The 17127-nt window shown below is 42.1% G+C and overlaps 1 protein-coding gene across 1 annotated transcript; it reads left to right on the plus strand.

The window, feature by feature from the left end:
* The first annotated feature begins 1209 nt into the window (after positions 1 to 1209).
* Positions 1210 to 6343, plus strand: LOC119921328 (olfactory receptor 4P4-like). Its single transcript, XM_038741608.1, has 2 exons — positions 1210 to 2106; positions 6110 to 6343. Exons 1-2 carry the CDS (start codon positions 1210 to 1212, stop codon positions 6341 to 6343), a joined length of 1131 nt encoding a protein of 376 aa, XP_038597536.1.
* The last annotated feature ends 10784 nt before the right edge of the window (positions 6344 to 17127 follow it).

A 17127-nucleotide genomic window follows, 5' to 3' on the forward strand; every position in this document is an offset into this window, starting at 1 on the left:
TGTTATTATTCTTATTATTATTTCCTGCTCTGCTCTTGGACTGCTGGGTGATCTTGGACAAGCCACTCAATCTCTTAATAATGATATTAATAATGATTGGGCAGGAAATTTGTGCATCAACTCTGTTATGTTGTATTCTCGAATGTGCTTAGTACACTACTCTGCATATAGTAAGTGCTTAATAAATAGGATTGATTGCTTGTTTTTTAATAATTATGGTATTAAGCATTTACTCTGTGTTATACACAGGAATAAATTTAGGATAATTATTTTTGTTATTATTTTTATTTTGATATTTGTTAAGTCCTATGTGCTAATTACTGTACTAAGTACTAAGACAGATAAAAGATAATCAGTACAGACAAGCGGTGTGACCTAGTGAATAAAGCATGGGCCTGGGAGTCAAAAAGACCAGGGTTCTAATCCTGGCTCTGCCACTTGTCTTCTGCTTGACCTTGGGCAAATCACTTAACATAATAATAATAATAATAATAATAATAATGACAATAAGAATAATAATATTTGTTAAGTGCTTATTATGTGCCAAGCACTGTTCTAAACACATGGGTAGATACAAAGTAATCGGGTTGTACCATGTGTGGCACACAGTCTTAATCCCCATTTTACAGATGAGATAACTGAGGCACAGAGAAGTTAAGTGACTTGTCCAAAGTCACTCAGCAGACAAGTGGCAGAGATGGGATTAGAACCCATGACCTCTGACTCCCAACCCCTTTCCACTAAGCCAGGATGCTTCAACATGTCAAGATGTGGGAAACAGACCCTGAATTAGAACCCAAATCTTGTGACTCCCAGGACTTTGCCCTTTCCATTAAGCCAGGCTGCTTGTCTTGTGCCTCAGTTTTCTCCATTGCAAAATGGGGATAAAATTTTCCCTCTCTCTCTACTTAGATTGTTAGGTCTATATGGAAGAAGGACTTTCCTCTCTGATTAGCCTGCACATGCAGGCGCTTTCTGGTGAGCACTTAATGAATAAAAAAAATATTCTTATCACTTCACTAGAAATGAAAGGGATGTATATCCAGAAAAAATATGAAGTTTCTCTTGCAGTGTTCTCATATACACTGACACGGTACTATAAGTGATATTCAATTATAAGTAGAATGAACTGGTCACTGCAATTTTCTAAATGTTATTTGCAATGTTTCATTTTGCAGTCATTTCAGGTAAATATTCCTCATTCCCAGGATGGAAAATAGGAACAACGCAACAGAATTTGTTCTTTTAGGTCTTTCCAGTGATAGAAATTTACAGATATTCTTCGCTGGGCTGTTCCTCTCCTGTTACATTGCAATCCTCTTAGGGAATCTTGTCATCCTCATCACTGTCAGAGGCAGTTTCCTCATCAAACAGCCCATGTACTTCTTCCTCTGCCACTTGTCCCTCATGGACCTCTGCTTCACTTCCACGGTGACTCCCAAACTGGTCAGAGATTTGCTGTCTGAGAAGAAAACCATCTCTTTCCTCCACTGCATGATGCAACTCTTCACCCTGCACTTATTTGGTGGGGCTGAGATCTTCATTCTCCTGGGGATGGCCTATGATCGCTATGTTGCCATCTGGAAACCCTTACACTATATGGTCATCATGAACAAGCAGCGGTGTATCACAGTGGTTGCAGTGTGCTGGGGAGGAGCATTTCTCCATTCCACGGTCCAGTGGCTCCTTGTCATTTTTTTGCCCTTCTGTGGCCCTAATAAGATTGATCACTATTTGTGCGATGTTTACCCTCTCCTGGAACTGGCTTGCTCAGATACTTACGTGACTGGAATTTTAGTCCTCGCCAATACAGGAACAATTGTGTCTGTTTCCTTTGCAGTCTTAGTCTTCTCTTACATCACCATTTTAGCCAGTCTGAGGACCCGCTCTTTGGAAGGACATCGCAAAGCCCTCTCTACCTGTGCTTCCCACATCACCGTGGTGACATTATTTTTCTTGCCTGGCATCTTCATTTACCTCCGACCAGCCCAGACCTTCTCCGAGGATAAGGTGTTCACTCTGTTTTACACCATCATTGTCCCCATGTTCAACCCCCTCATCTACACTCTGAGGAACAGAGAGATGAAAACGGCCATGAGAAAGGTGTGGTGTTGGAAGCCGTGTTTGGAGGGAAAATTAGGCAGATGAAATGGATGTCCACATCTCTTGTCTTCCCCTCCTGCATTTGGCTTATTCTATCCACCCAACCCTTCTCTGTACAGTCAAACCAGGTTTTCTCCTAGGCTCAGGTGAAACGAGGATTCTTACTGTTTATTGGACTATAAACATGCCCCTCACGCCCTTCAGCTGCTCTGGACATTTAACTCCATCCTCAGGCCCACTGTTCCTCCCCCTCCTCCATCCCTCAGCCCCAATGAACTGGCCACCTACTTCATTAGGAAAATTAACACCATCAGGTCTGTGCTCTCCAAAGTCTCCCCTCCCCCTTCTCCATCGACCCCACTCTCAACCCCCTCCTTTACTTTTCCCATCCTTCCCAGCAGTATCTTTAGATGAGATCCCCTCCCTCCTCTCGTGTCACCCCCTCCATCTGTGCTTCGACCCCATTCCCTCTCATCTTATAAAAACTCTCATCCCTTCCCTCCTCCCCTCCTTAACTTCCATATTCAACCTCTCACTCTCCAATGGCTTCTTCCCCTCTGCCTTCAAACTGGCCCATGTCTCTCCTATCCTAACAGTACCCCTCTCTTGACTCCACTGTCCCTTCCAGTTATCGCCTTATCTCCCTCCTACCCTTTCTTTCCTAACTCCTAGAGTGAGTCGTCTACACTCACTGCATCAAATTTCCCATGTCCACCTCTCTCCTGGACCCCCTCCAATCTGGCTTCCGTCCCCTCCACTCCACGAAAACTGCCCTCTTAAAGGTCATCAATGACCTCCTTCTTGCAAATACAATAGCTTCTACTCTATCCTAATCCTCCTCGACCTCTCAGCTGCCTTTGACATTGTCGACCATTCCCTTCTACTCAACATGTTATCCAACCTTTGCTTTACGGACTCCATTCTGTCCTCTCCTGGTTCTCGTATTATCTCTCTGGTCGTTCATTCTCAGTCTTCTTCTCGGGTTCCTCCTTCCCCTCCCATCTCCTAAATTTAGGGGTTCCTCAAGGGTCAGTTCTTGGTCCTCTTCTGTTCTCCATCTGTACTCACTCCCTTGGTGAACTCATTTGCACCCATGGCTTCAACTCTCATGTCTATGCAGATGGCATCCAAATCTACATCTCCTCCCCTGTTCTCTCTCCCTCCCTCCAGGCTCGTATCTTCTCCTGCCTTCAGCACCTCTCCACCTGAATATCAGTCTGCCACCTAAAACTCAAGATGTCCAAGACTGATCTCCTTATCTTCCCTCCCAAACTCTGTCCTCTCTCTGACTTTCCTGTCACTGTGAACAGCACTACCATCCTTCCTGTCTCACAGGCCCATAACTTTGGTGTCATTCTTGACTCCGCTCTCTCACTCACCGCACACATCAAATTCATCACCAAAACCAGCCGGTCTCACATTCACAACATCACCAAGATCTGCCCTTTCCTCTCCATCCAAACCGCTACCTTGGTGGTACAATCACTCATCATATCCCGATTGGATTACTGCATCAGCATCCTTTCTGATCTCCCATCCTCCTGTCTCTCCTCACTTCAGTCTATACTTCACTCTGCTGCCCGGATTATCTTTGTACAGAAACGCTCTGGGCATATTACCCTCCTCCTCAAAAATCTCCAGTGGCTGCCTGTCAACCTACGAATCAGGAAAAAACTCCTCACTCTCGGCTTCAAAGCTCTCCATTACCTTGCCCCCTCATAGTTCACCTCCCTTCTCTCCTTCTACAGCCTCGCCCACACCCTCTTCTCCTCTCCTCTGCCACTGTGTCTCATTCTCGCCTGTACTACTGTCGAACCCCGGCCCACATCCTTCCCCCGGCCTGGAATGTCCTCCCTCCACACATCCACCAAACTCTATCAATTCCTACCTTCAAAGCCCTACTGAGAGCTCTCCTCCTCCAGGAGGCCTTCCCAGACTGAGCCCCCTTTTCCTCTGCTCCTACTCCCCTCCCCATCTCACTTACTCCCTCCCTCTGCTCTACCCCCTTCCATGCCCCACAGCACTTGCATATATTTGTACATATTTATAACTCTATTTACTTTATTAATGATATGCATATACCTATAATTCTACATTTTTCTTTTGATTCCATTGATGCCTGTCTACTTGCTTTGTTTTGTTGTTTGTCTCCCCCTTCTAGACTGTGAGCCTGTTGTTGGGTAGGGACAGTATCAGTTGCCGAATTGTACTTTCCAAGCGCTTAGTACAGTGCTCTGCATTCATTAAATACGTTTGAATGAATGAATGAATCCCTTCCTCCATCTCAATGACTATATTTAATACAGCCATCAATTATGCTATGCCATTTCAAATAAAATATTTTTAAGAAAAGGAATAACTACTGCTTAATGGGATGGAAAGATAATTACGGTTTCACTTGATGTTAAAATTAACTTTAAGCTTCTCGAGAGAGAGAGAGTTACATTTTTGATGTGTGCTATGCACCTATGGGAGATGTGGGTTTTAGTAGATACAGTGTCTACTAAATGTTTATGTGCAAAGCAAGGTTCTCAGTGGGTTCTACTCATACAATTGCGTCAGTCCCTCCTTGCTGGTAGATGAGGCACAGAACAGGGGTTGAAAACTCTTTTCAGACATGGAGGGGGCAGCATTTATGATTTTCAATGGGAAGTAGTGTGCTTAGTGGAAACCCACAAGTCTAGTAGTCAGAAGATTTGGGTTCTAATCCTGTTTCTGCCATTTGCCTGCTGTTTGACCTTGGCCAAGTCACTTAACTTCTTTCTGTGTGCTTCAGTTACCTCACCTGTAAAATGGAAATTGATACTCTGAGTCCCACGTGGAATCTAGACTATGTCTAAAATGATTGTCTTTTATCTACCCCAGAAGTTAATACAGTGCCTGGCTCACAGAAAACACTTAAAAAAGATGATTAAAAAGTCATCTTTACATCACGTAGTGCATTAATATTGGTGTATAATATTGCTGACTAATTCACCAGGCTGAGGTCTTTTTAACAGGTTGGGGAGGCCTGGAATTGCTCAATGGAAGGGATTTATTTGAGATAACAGTTTTCATTGAAGGAAAGGGGAAATGTTCTCAGTGGTACTTTCTTCTGCAATTGAAATTATGATGTGAGGATTTAGGACTCGAAAGAAAAAGAAACTCAGAAAAGGGAGATGGCTGCCATGAAATAAAATTCAATGGAAAACCTACTAGAATTGAAGATAAATCCTGTGGAAAGTAGCTTTCAGAATGCTGGAGACAATAAGGTACCATATCCATGGAGTTTGAAAAATATGACATAGAAGTAAGAGGACCATTAAGGTGCTATCCCCAAGATAATGTTAAGATATCTTTGTTGCAGATTTATGTTACAATGTGAAGGTAATTTGCCCCTCACTTGCAAGTAGACAATCAGTAGTGAACTGCCTATAAGATGATTTTTGCAAACATGATGCCTGCTAGTAGGAGTTTTCTTCTTTTTTTCGTTTTCCTAATGGTATTTGTTAAGCACTTACTATGTGTCAGGCACTGTACTTGGGCATTGCAGTAGATGCAAGCTAATCAACTTGGACATAGTTCATGTACCACATGGGCTAATAGGCTTAATCCCCCTTTTAAAGGTGATGTAACTGAGGCACAGAGAATTTGAGTGACTTACTCAAGGTCACACACATCCAGTGGCAGAGCCAGAATAAGTGTGCAGTTCCTTTCTGATCCTAAAGACATCAGTTTCTTCTACTTATCAGTGCCTTCAGTGAAGAGGTGAAGCAAACCTCCTTAACGTGGAAATTCTGCTCCTTAATTCTTACTTCCATCTCCTTCCTAAAATGCTTGCCCTTCTGAAGAAAACCATGCCTATCAATGTCTTCGAGACCGGTTAAAAAATTACAAATAAAAGGGCAGACTTCAAGAGTAAAAATGTATGATCAGGCTTGGTACATGTGAGTGAACTCTAAAGAGCTACAGTGAAGATATGGATGTTTTGTCTTATTCACTATGTTTCAATATTTTATCATTTCAGGCAAAGTCACGACTTCCAGGGACAGCCTTTGCTGACTTCATGGAAAACCAGAACAATATTTCAGAATTTATTCACTTGGGATTTTCCCCAAATCCTACGGTGCAGTTTTGGGCTGTTTCTGCTCCTTTATATTGGCATTATGATGTGAAATCTGCTCATTCTCCTCACCATCCGGTTCAGCCACCTAATCAATCAGCCGATGCATTTCTTCCTCAGTTACCTGTGGATCTCTGATGCATCTCCACCATCTCCCCTAAACTCATCATTGACTTGATGGTGGAGAGGAGGACCATTTCCTTCCCCAGCTGTATGACCCAGCTTTGTGCTTCACACTTCTTTGGTGATGTTGAGATCTTCATCCAAGTGTGGATGACTTTTGATAGCTTCGTGGGAATATGCAAACCACTGCACAATATGGTCATCTTGGACTTGTAACGGCATGCTGCTTATTGTCTGTGTCAAGGCATTCGAGCATTCAATGGCTTAGTTACTCCTCACCCTCCAGTTGCCCTTCTGTGTGCCGGATCAGATCGACCACTATTTTTGTGATATGAATCCCTAACAGAAACTCACCTACACCGACACCTACGTTGCAGGCCATGCTCAACTTTGTGGTGTTGCCCATTTCTTACATAGTTATATTAGTTTCCATAAGAACATGCTCTCCTCACAGTCGGTGCAAGGCCCTGTCCACCTGCAGTTCCCATATCACCGTGGTGGTCTTATTCTTTGGACCTTGCATTTTTATCTACGTATGTCCAGCCACCACGTTCATGGAGGACAAAGTACTTGCTGTGTTTTACACCATAATTGTCCCCATGTTCAACCCTTTCATTTACATTCTGAGAAATACAGAGACCTGCTGAGATGAAAAGTTTCATCAGGAAGGTGTGGTGTAGGAGGGTGTTTTTGGAGGAGAAATTAACGTTTTCTTGCTTCTGATCCCTATCTCACGTTCCCGTTAATTCATTCAATCACATTTATTCATTCATTCAATCGTATTTATTGTGCACTTGCTATGTGCAGAGCACTGTACTAGGCACTTGAGAAGTACAATTCAGCAACAAAGAGAGAAAATCCCTGCCCAAAACGGGCTCATGGTCTAAAATGTCCTTCAGAATCCTCTAATCTCTTGGGTCACACTAAAGCAGCATGTCTTAATGGCTAGGGCACCAGCCTTTAAGTTAGGAGGACCTGGGTTCCAATTCTGAATCCACTATTTTTCTGCTGTGGGATCTTGGGCAAGTCACTTAACTTCTCTGGGCCTCAGTTACCTCTTCTGTAAAATGAAGATTAAGATTGTGAGCCCCATGAGGGACATGGACTGTGTCCAACCAGATTAGCCTGTATCTGACACCGAGGAAGCACCAAAAAAAAACCCAAAAACCTGTCCACTCCCTACAATCTGCAGATCACGTGCTTTTATTTTAATGGTTTTAACTCCTGGTCTATCATCCCGGGAAGGGCCATTGCAGGTTTCCCGCGCCTAGTATGGCACTGTACCAAAAGGAGATCTTCCCATCGCAGCTTGCAGCAACTCAGATAAACAATGGGTCTCTTAGGGCACCTGCTTTCTTGTCTAGAGACTGAATCATTACTGGAGTTGCTAGAACGGTAACCCAGGGTCATCCCAGTTGACCCCGGTGGTCTGGAGGACTCTCGGGGGGCTAGCTTAGTCCTGTAGTCTTCCTGACGTTTCCAATGCATTAGACTGGAAGGTTGGGAGAAAGATGAAACAACAGGAAACACAGATCACCTTACTTTTCCTCTCTCTCTCTCATCAGCAGCCTCCTTTTTTGCCTTTCCTTCTTCTCACTTGCTCCTTCTGAGTCTCACTGCTGATGATATTTAATTTTATTGCTGACTGTTACAGAATATGAATACAAAAATGTGTCCAGACTTCATGCATCTATTTCTGAGGCCAAATAGAGCAGAGAAACTTTGTCCCTGAGCAGGTTCAGGAAATTCCCGGGTTCCCAGGCTTCTGACAGCATTCCTGTGGTAAGACTGTAAGATATTTGTCCTACCCAGAATACATCATGTACTTTAATTTTGTTTTATTCTCCTACGCATTTGGTGCAGTGCTCTGCCCACAGGAGCTCAGTACGTGCTAATGATTGAAAAGTTTGGTGCAATGGGGCATAGTTGAGAAACTGTCAGTCATTTATTGTGGTTTGTAGTAGCCAGGAATGGCTGGTTCAGTTTGAAGTAATTATAGAAAAAGTAAGTAGCAACGTCAGTCAAGGGCTGATTTTTTATATTTTCTTTTTAATCATGCCCAACCAACTGAAAGTTAACATGAAATGCTGTCATTGAATCATCACAGTTTTTAGACTGTGAGCCCAATGTTGGGTAGGGACTATCTCTATATGTTGCCAATTTGTACTTCCCAAACGCTTTGTACAGTGCTCTGCACATAGTAAGCACTCAATAAATACGATTGATGATGATGATGATCACTGGAGAGGCTTAATTAAGGGCAGAGCACAGGCTTAGCTCTGCAGTTCATTGCTCTATTCTGTCCTTCCATGTTCTCTCTCCTCAAATATATGGGCTTCTCCTTCGGTCCAGAGTTTGACCCTTAAACAAAGTAAGATATTTCTGTCCATCTTAAGTTATGCTCTCTTTTAACTATTTTATGCTGGGCAATTTTCCCAATAAATTTTCCTCTCCTTAAGTCATATACTTCCAACATTTGCATCAGCACACTTCCATGCACAAGCACTAACCGTCTCTATATATACTGAATTATGTCCTTTACCTTTAAAGCAGTTACTCATCTTCATATCCATCTTTCCATTTTTTCTTCCTCCTATCTGTAAATGACTTTATATCAGTCTTCCCTTTTAGTTTGAAAAATCACTGAGAACAAGAATCCTGCCTGTAATGCAGTCTTAATCCCCATTTTACAGATGAGTTAACTGAGCCACAGAGAAGTTAAGTGACTTGCCCAAAGTCACACAGCTGACAAGTGGCAGAGGCGTGATTAGAATTTACGACCTCTGGCACCCAATCCCGTGCTCTTTCCACTAAACAACACTGCTTCTCTATTGTATTCTTCCAAGAATTTAGTACAGTATTATTCACAGAGGTAGCACTCACAAAATACCAGTGATTGAATAGCAGAATGAGGGGGCACCCACTGAAGTGAGGTTCAAGATTAAGAAGCCACTTTTTTATAGAACAGGTATTGAGCATAGTGATAACAAGGTCTATGGGGCCAGAAACCTGCATTCTAATTTGAAGGATGTTACCTTCAGATTCACGGAGGAGAGTGATGTTGTCAACAGAGATTTAAGCACTTTGATCCTCATGCAACCCTCACCGCTACACTTATTGCACATATCCTCTTATTCCATTGCATCCCCTACTTGTACTTTATTTTAATGTTATGTTTCCCTGACTGTACTGTTAACTCCTGGAGGGTAAGGATCCTGTTAGCCAACTCTATTGCACTCTACTAAACGTTTAGTACAGTTTTTTCATCCACAGTAAGTATTCAGTAAATAGCTCTGATTGACTGATTGTAGATGGGAAGTTTGGAAGAGAAGAGGATTAGAAGGGAAACTGAAAAATCAGTTTTAGATTTAGACAAATGGGCATGACGTGGAGGCAGGAGGAGATGGATTGGCTAGTGTGTGGGAGGTCAGGGCTACAGAGATAGTTTGGGGCTATCAGGGAGTAGCTGAAATCATGTTTTTGGATGAATTCTGTATGTGAGAATAATGCAACATAAGGAATATCTTCAACTCTGCCCTCTCTTTCAACCCCACTATTCAGGCTGTTGCCAAGTGCTTTGGTTTTACTCTTACAGCATTCCCAGAAGTGCCCTCTTCCTCTTTACCCTAATGGCCACCACACTGGTCTAGGCACTTTTCTTATCCTGACATAACTATTCTACCAGCCTCCTCACTGACCTCCCAGCCTCCATTCTCTCTTTCCTCCAGTCCATACTTCACTCTGTTTCCCAGATCATTTCTCTGGAATGTTCTACCCACAGCTCTTCACTTGTCAAAGAAGTTTTTTTTATATTAATAATAATATTAATGATGACAGTTATTAAGTGCTCGCTATGTGCCTTGTGCTATGTGCACAGAACTGTTCTAAGCCCTGGAGAGTTTGCAAGGTGGTCAGGTTGTCCCATGGGGGGTTCTTAATCCCCATTTTACAAATGAGGTAACTGAGACACAGAGATGTTAAGTGACTTGCCCAAATTCATACTACTGACAATTGAAACCATGACCTCTGACTCCAAAGCCCGTGCTCTTTCCACTCAGCCATGATTAATGTAAGGTTCTACTTGAAGATTCTTGCTAATAGGACTCTTCTGAGGATGAACCAAAGTTTATCAGACAGCTCTCTCCTGCCCTGCCTCCTTTATCTCTGTCCCTTTATTTTTCTGCCTTTATGACTGCTTATGCATCTCTCTTTAACTATCTTTTCAGCCCTGGCATCCAAACTGCACCTCAGACCTCCTCATATGTGAAAACAGTAAGAGAAACTCTGCATAACTACCAAGTAATGTTCAATTTGCCTCCACAATATCATAAACTGGTGAAAAAAATACATCCTGAAAATACTTGCTGATAGTGAGGATGAGAAATGTTATAGATTTCAATTTATATCTTGAAATGTTTACAGATAATTTGAAGGTTCTAAGCAATGAATTGTTGGGGATCCAATGGCCTTTCCAGGATGTTTACACTTAGACAGATGATCTCTGCAAATATTAAGGGATGAGGTGTTGATTATTAGAAAGAGTCCAGAACTCTGGCTTTTAGTCCTAGTTCTGCCATTTGCCTACTGTGGGACCTTGGGCAAGTTACTTAACTTCTCAGTGCCTCAGTTTCTTCATCTGTATAATGCAGATAAAATGCCTGTATCCCCTAGAGTCTTACAGTCTAATCTAAGAGGAAGGGAGTACAGGTATTTTATCACCATTGTGCAGGTGAAGAAATTGAGGCACAGAGAAGCTAAGGAACTTGCCCAAATCTGGGCTGTCTCTGATTTGATTACATTATGTCTACCCCAGTGTTTAATATAGCATTGTAAACTTCCTAGTGCCTTCCTTACTACCTTCATAATCATCATGATCATCATTATTATTATATTTTAATGAATTTTTAATAATACAGAAGTCTCTCCATTTCTGTTCAGAGTGGGGACGTGTCTTCTGAGTTAATGCTGCAAAATTAGTAATACTTGATACTTCTCAATTTGGCTGATTCAGGTAAATATCCATCTGCTGTACACTCATCACCTTGGCCGACCTGATGGCGAATTCATACAACTACATAGAGTTTGTCCTAAGGGGTCTGTTACCAAACCAAGAGGGGGAAGGTAACTTGTTTTGTGTTCTTTTTACTCTGTTATCTACCCAACTTGTTGGGCAAGCTTCTTATCCTTATCACCATCAGAAACAGCCATCTTAGTCGGCAGCCTATGTACATTTTCCTCAGTTCCTTGTCTGTCATGGACCTCTGCTTCACCTCCACAGTTGCTCCTAAGATGATCGCAGACCTATTGGTAGAAAGGAAAACCATCTCCTCCAACTCCTGCATGGTTCAACTCTTTGGTGCTCACTTCCCTCGGCGGTGCCAAGATATTCATCCTAATGGCTGTGGCTTATGATTGCTACGTCACCATCTGCAAGCCTCTCCACTATCTGATCGTTATGAGCCGGTAGGCTTGCCACATATTGTTCTTGGCCTCTTTTGTAGGGGTTTTTCTGCATTTGATCATGCAAGTTTTCATCATGGTGCAGCTGCCTTTCTCTAGCCCCAATCAGATAGATCACTATTTCGGTGATGTGTTTCCTCTGCTGAAGCTCGTCTGTACTGAGACCTGTTTTGTCAACCCCTTAATCATTGTCAGCACTGGCTTTCTGTCCCTACTAAACTTTTTTTGCCTTGATTGTTTCCTATGTCATCATTTTATTTTCCCTGAGAAAACATTCCAGAGAGGGTTGGCACAAAGCTCTCTCGTTAGCACAAAGCTCTCTCTACCTGTGGTTTGCACATCACTGTGGTAACTCATGATTTTCTTGCCCCTCATCTTTACTTATATTCCCAAGGCTAATTCTGCCAGTGAGAATAAAGCCTCTTTTACACCATCATCGCCCCCATGTTCAACACCTTCGTCTACATGCTGAGATGCACCGAGGTAATGATAATAATAATAATGATAGCATTTGTAAAGTGCTTACTATATGCCAAGCACTGTTCTAAGCGCTGGGTGGGATTCAAGGTAATCAGGTTGTCTCACATGGGGCTCACAGTCTTAATCTTCATTTTCCAGATGAGGGAACTGAGGTACAGAGAAGTTAAGTGACTTGCCCAAAGTCACACAGCTGACAAGTGGCAGAGCTGGGATTAAAACCAGCGACATCTCCTTCTTCTGAGCCACGCTTGCCATGAGAAAGGTATGGTGTAGAAAAGTGTTATCAGAAAGAAAATAAATGCATAAAATTGACTTCCATTTGTCGTTTTCTGTACACTTCAGCAAGGCATTATGCATTAGCATTAGCATGTGTTTTCTGGACACGTTAGTGCACATTAGCATACCCATAAGTTACATTTCCAGACCTCCTTCTAGTCCCAATCAAGCAGTGATATTTATTGAGCACTTACAGTGTGCAGAGCACTATACTAAGTGCTTGGAATAGTACAATAACACAGAATTGGTAGACATTATCCTAATATATCATGTAGATCAAATGATCATCAGCATGTCTGTTTTCTTTGTGGCAGGGTTAGCATCACAAGGCTATCAACGATTCTATCATGGGCTTATGCCAAGGCTACCCCACTTACACAATCTTCAAGATCATGGAACCCTTCATGTTTTTCTTGAGAACAATATTCAATGATAGTCATTTGCATGTGTAATGGCTACTGGAAAAGTTATCAGTTTGTAATTAAAACATGAAATCAGATATATTGTGTGATTAGTTTCAATGTGCATGTGGTATCATGGTTCCTCTCACTAAGACAGTAAGTTACCTTTGCAAATAACTTTCAAAAATATTCAGATCTGAAAAATTCATTTACTCTGAATATTTTGCATCAGCCCTGCCTGCATTTACCATTATTCCTCCTTCACACTTCAGACACTGGCTCCATAAAGTTAAGAGACTAGTATCCAGAGCTTAGTACAGTACCTGGCACAAAGTACTTAACAAATGTCATAATTAATTATTATTGATAGTATGCTAAAGCCTGAAAAATCTCAACATGAATTCATATGAAACCTAATCTTGAAGGAAATTATTAGAGGACCATTGCTTTCTTTCTGTGTCTATTTTGTCTTTAATATTCATAAGACTGGGCGATTTTATTCATCCGGACTGGATCAAACGACGTAGGCCTTACCTGGAAAATATCGAGACTGGAACCCATTAATCTAATTGTGTAGCCAAATTGAAAGAAGGATGGGACTCAGAGTTAGCAGACCCAGGTTCAAATTCCAGCTTCATCACTGACCTGAGTGACTTTCAACAAGTCACTTAACTGCTCTTGGCCTCACTTTCCTTATCTGAAAAGAGGAATCAGAAACCTATTTCCCAACCCCTTAGACTGTGACCCCTGCCTAGAACAGGGACTATGTCCATCTGATGATCTTATCTCTACCCCTACGCTTGGACACCTACTAAACACTGAATGATTATTGTTATTATTATTATTATTATTATTATTATTATTGTTATTATCCAATTTCCCAACACTAAGAAAAGGTGACTGCATTAATCTCTCAGGCTGATAGAGCAGAATTGGAAACAGATAATTTATTCTTTACTATTTCCTTACTATAAACATATGTATTTATATATTCTGGCCCCAGGAATCAATTAATCATATTTATTGAGCCCTTTATTATGTGCAGAGAACTGTACTAAGAGCTTGGGAAAGTACAGTATAATAATATAATAGGTGAGTGTGCTGCCTTTGAACCAATACATTTTCTCTTTCTCCCTCTCTATCTTCCCTCTCTCTTTCTCTTTCTTTCTCCCCCATTTCCTCCCTCTCTCTCCCTCCAGCTCTACACACTGTGTGACTAGTCCCAGGTTTAGATTACAACTAATGTTTAGGTTAAGGCTAAAATAATGATCCTTTTTAACTTTAAACTCCAAACCCATTACAATCTAAGCCTATGGCAGTCCACAAATGGCCAAAAAAGATTCAAGCATCACTCAGTAATGAGCCATATGCGTAAGGTATTAGGCAACAATGGAGACTTGAATATAGAGATTAATCAATGAAAAAGCACGTTTTCTGCCTTTATGGGATGTTCTATGATGGAATCTTGCCACAGACATCAACAACACAACATTATCAAGGGACTAAGATCAGAGCAGATGTGTTTGTAACAAGATTGTAACAAGTTTGCAACAAACTCCTCACTCTCTGCTTCAAGGCTCTCCATCACCTCGTCCCCTCCTACCTCACCTCCCTTCTCTCCTTCTACAGCCCAGCCTGTACCCTCCGCTTCTCTGCCACTAACCTCTTCACTGTACTTTGCTCTCACCTGTCCCACCATCGACCTATGGCACATGTCCTGCCCCTGGCCAGGAACACCCTCCGTCCACACAACCGCCAAGCTAGCTCTCTTCTTCCCTTCAAAGCCTTACTGAGAGCTCACCTCCTCCAAGAGGCCTTCCCAGACTAAGCCCCCTTTTTCCTCTCCTTCTCCCGGTCCCCACCGCCCTGCCTCCTTCCCCTGCCCACCGCACTTGTATATATATTTGTACATATTTATTACCCTATTTATTTTACTTGTACATATTTACTATACTTTTTATTTTATTAATGATAATAATAATAATGGCATTTATTAAGTGCTTATTATGTGCAAAGCACTGTTCTAAGTGCAGGGGAGGTTACAAGGTGATCAGGTTGTCCCACTGGGAGCTCACAGTCTTGATACCCATTTTACAGATGAGGTAACTGAGGCCCAGAGAAGTTAAGTGACTTGCCCAAAGTCACACAGCTGACAACTGGCAGAGCCGGGATTTGAACCCGCGACCTCTGACTCCAAAGCCCGTGCTCTTTCCATTGAGCAATGCTGCTTCTCTAATGATGTGCATATAGCTTTAATTCTATTTGTCCTGACTATTTTGACACCTGTCTACATGTTTTATTTTGTTGTCTGTCTCCCCCTTCTAGATTGTGAGCCCGTTTTTGGGTAGGGACCGTCTTTATATGTTGCCAACTTGTACTTCCCTAGCGCTTAGAACAGTGTTCTGCACACAGTAAGCACTCAATAAATACGACTGAATGAATGAATATATTGACTCTCCCTAACATTTGAAATCAAAGGAATGGTTTACAATAGCAGTAACTGCATTTGTTAAACACTCACTGTGTGTGGACCACTGTATTAAGGTCTGGGAGAAAATCCACAGATGGGAATTAGACCATGACCCTGTCCCTCAGGGGTTTCACAATCCAAACCATCAAATCTCTCAAGTTAACTTGGCCACTGATCATCTTATTTTTGTTCAGTGAATGAGATGTTTGGCTCTCTTAGTGTGAAAACGCACCTCTGCAAAGAGTTTAAGGAAGCACTAGATCAAAAGAACTTGAGGGGCAGATGAGATGAGGCAAGAAGGAAGGAACTGATTAGTAGAAAGCAGCAACAATGTAGGTAGAGTAAATATGAAGGGACCTAGAAGGGAGAAGAAAAAAGAGAAACAGTGTTGCCTAGTAGAAAGATCACAGGCCTGGGTTCTAATCCTGACTCCTCCACTTTTCTCCTGTGTGACCTTAGGCAAGTCATTTCATTTCTCTGTGTCTCAGAGAAAACAGGGATTAAGACTTTGAGCTCCATGTGGGACAAGGACAGTGTCCTACCTGTTGATCTTGAATCTACCCCAGTGCTTTGTATAGTATCTGGCACATAGTGAGCACTTAACTCATACCATTAAGAAAAAGAGAGTGAGAGTGGAAGGGTGAGTTGGAGGAGATGTGGAGAACAGCTCATCATGCTAGCCTTTCAGTTTGATTTTCTGGATATTTTAGTATGTAAGTAGCTGAGATTTGGTTACGTGAATAAGAAAAGAAGCAATTGAAAAGAAAAACAAGCTTTCTCCATCAGATGATGAAACTGATACCAAGTTCATTAGACTCTTACGCTAAAGTTCACAACTGGACAGTTATGAGGTCCCTCGGAGACTGGTTCCCTTGAGTCTTCAGATGCCTTTAAGTATTTTATGGAAGATTCTTTGGGCTGGTTCATCAGAGAACTTGGTGCCACCTAGCAGCTCTTCTGTTCTTCCTGAACTCATGGCTTATAAGAGTTAATTGCTGTCCTTTAGGAGCAATGGGCACCTCAAGTGGCTCTAGGGTAAGATGGACCTGTTAGTCAGTCAGTCAGTTGTATTTATTGAGTGCTTACTATATGCCAGGAACTGTCCAGTGCACTGTACCAAGCACTTGGGAGAGTACAATACAAAAATGAACAGACACCTTTCCTGCCCACAGTGGCTGCACTTGGAGGAAAAGATTATTAATGTTTGAGTAGTGAGGGGAAATTCAATAAAAGCCAGTAAAGGAATTTTACACGTACAGAACAAGACTCTCAAGTCTGGTCCATGGGAAAAGGGTATTACATTAATTCACCCACAAACACACCAGGGTGTGTTCAGATGTGGCAATATTTTTGTGTGCCACGTGGATTCTCATAGATTGACAGGATCCTGGGCAGAACTTTCAGGCACAGCTGCTCAGATCACATTTCAGGTTTTGCTGTTCATGTGGATGATCAATCAATCAATCAATCGTATTTATTGAGCGCTTACTATGTGCAGAGCACTGTACTAAGCGCTTGGGAAGTACAAATTGGCATCACATAGAGACAGTCCCTACCCAACAGTGGGCTCACAGTCTAAAAGGGAGCAAGGGAGAAGAGGATGTTGAAAGAATTGCCATACCCTGACCGTCCCCAAATACCTATTTAGAGCTGACAGGTGCAGTGTTTAGAAAGCTCACTGTAGGAGAATCCTATCCCCTTTCTCCCACCAG

This window comes from Tachyglossus aculeatus, assembly GCF_015852505.1.
Source record: "Tachyglossus aculeatus isolate mTacAcu1 chromosome 12 unlocalized genomic scaffold, mTacAcu1.pri SUPER_6_unloc_2, whole genome shotgun sequence".
Lineage (NCBI taxonomy): Eukaryota > Metazoa > Chordata > Mammalia > Monotremata > Tachyglossidae > Tachyglossus > Tachyglossus aculeatus.

Excerpts from the sequence above, each read along its gene's own strand:
- LOC119921328 (XM_038741608.1), top strand. The coding sequence starts at position 1,210 with ATGGAAAATAGGAACAACGCAACAGAATTTGTTCTTTTAGGTCTTTCC. Across the intron at positions 2,107-6,109 it reads AAACGGCCATGAGAAAGGTG|GCAAAGTCACGACTTCCAGG; the intron begins TGGTGTTGGAAG and ends TTATCATTTCAG.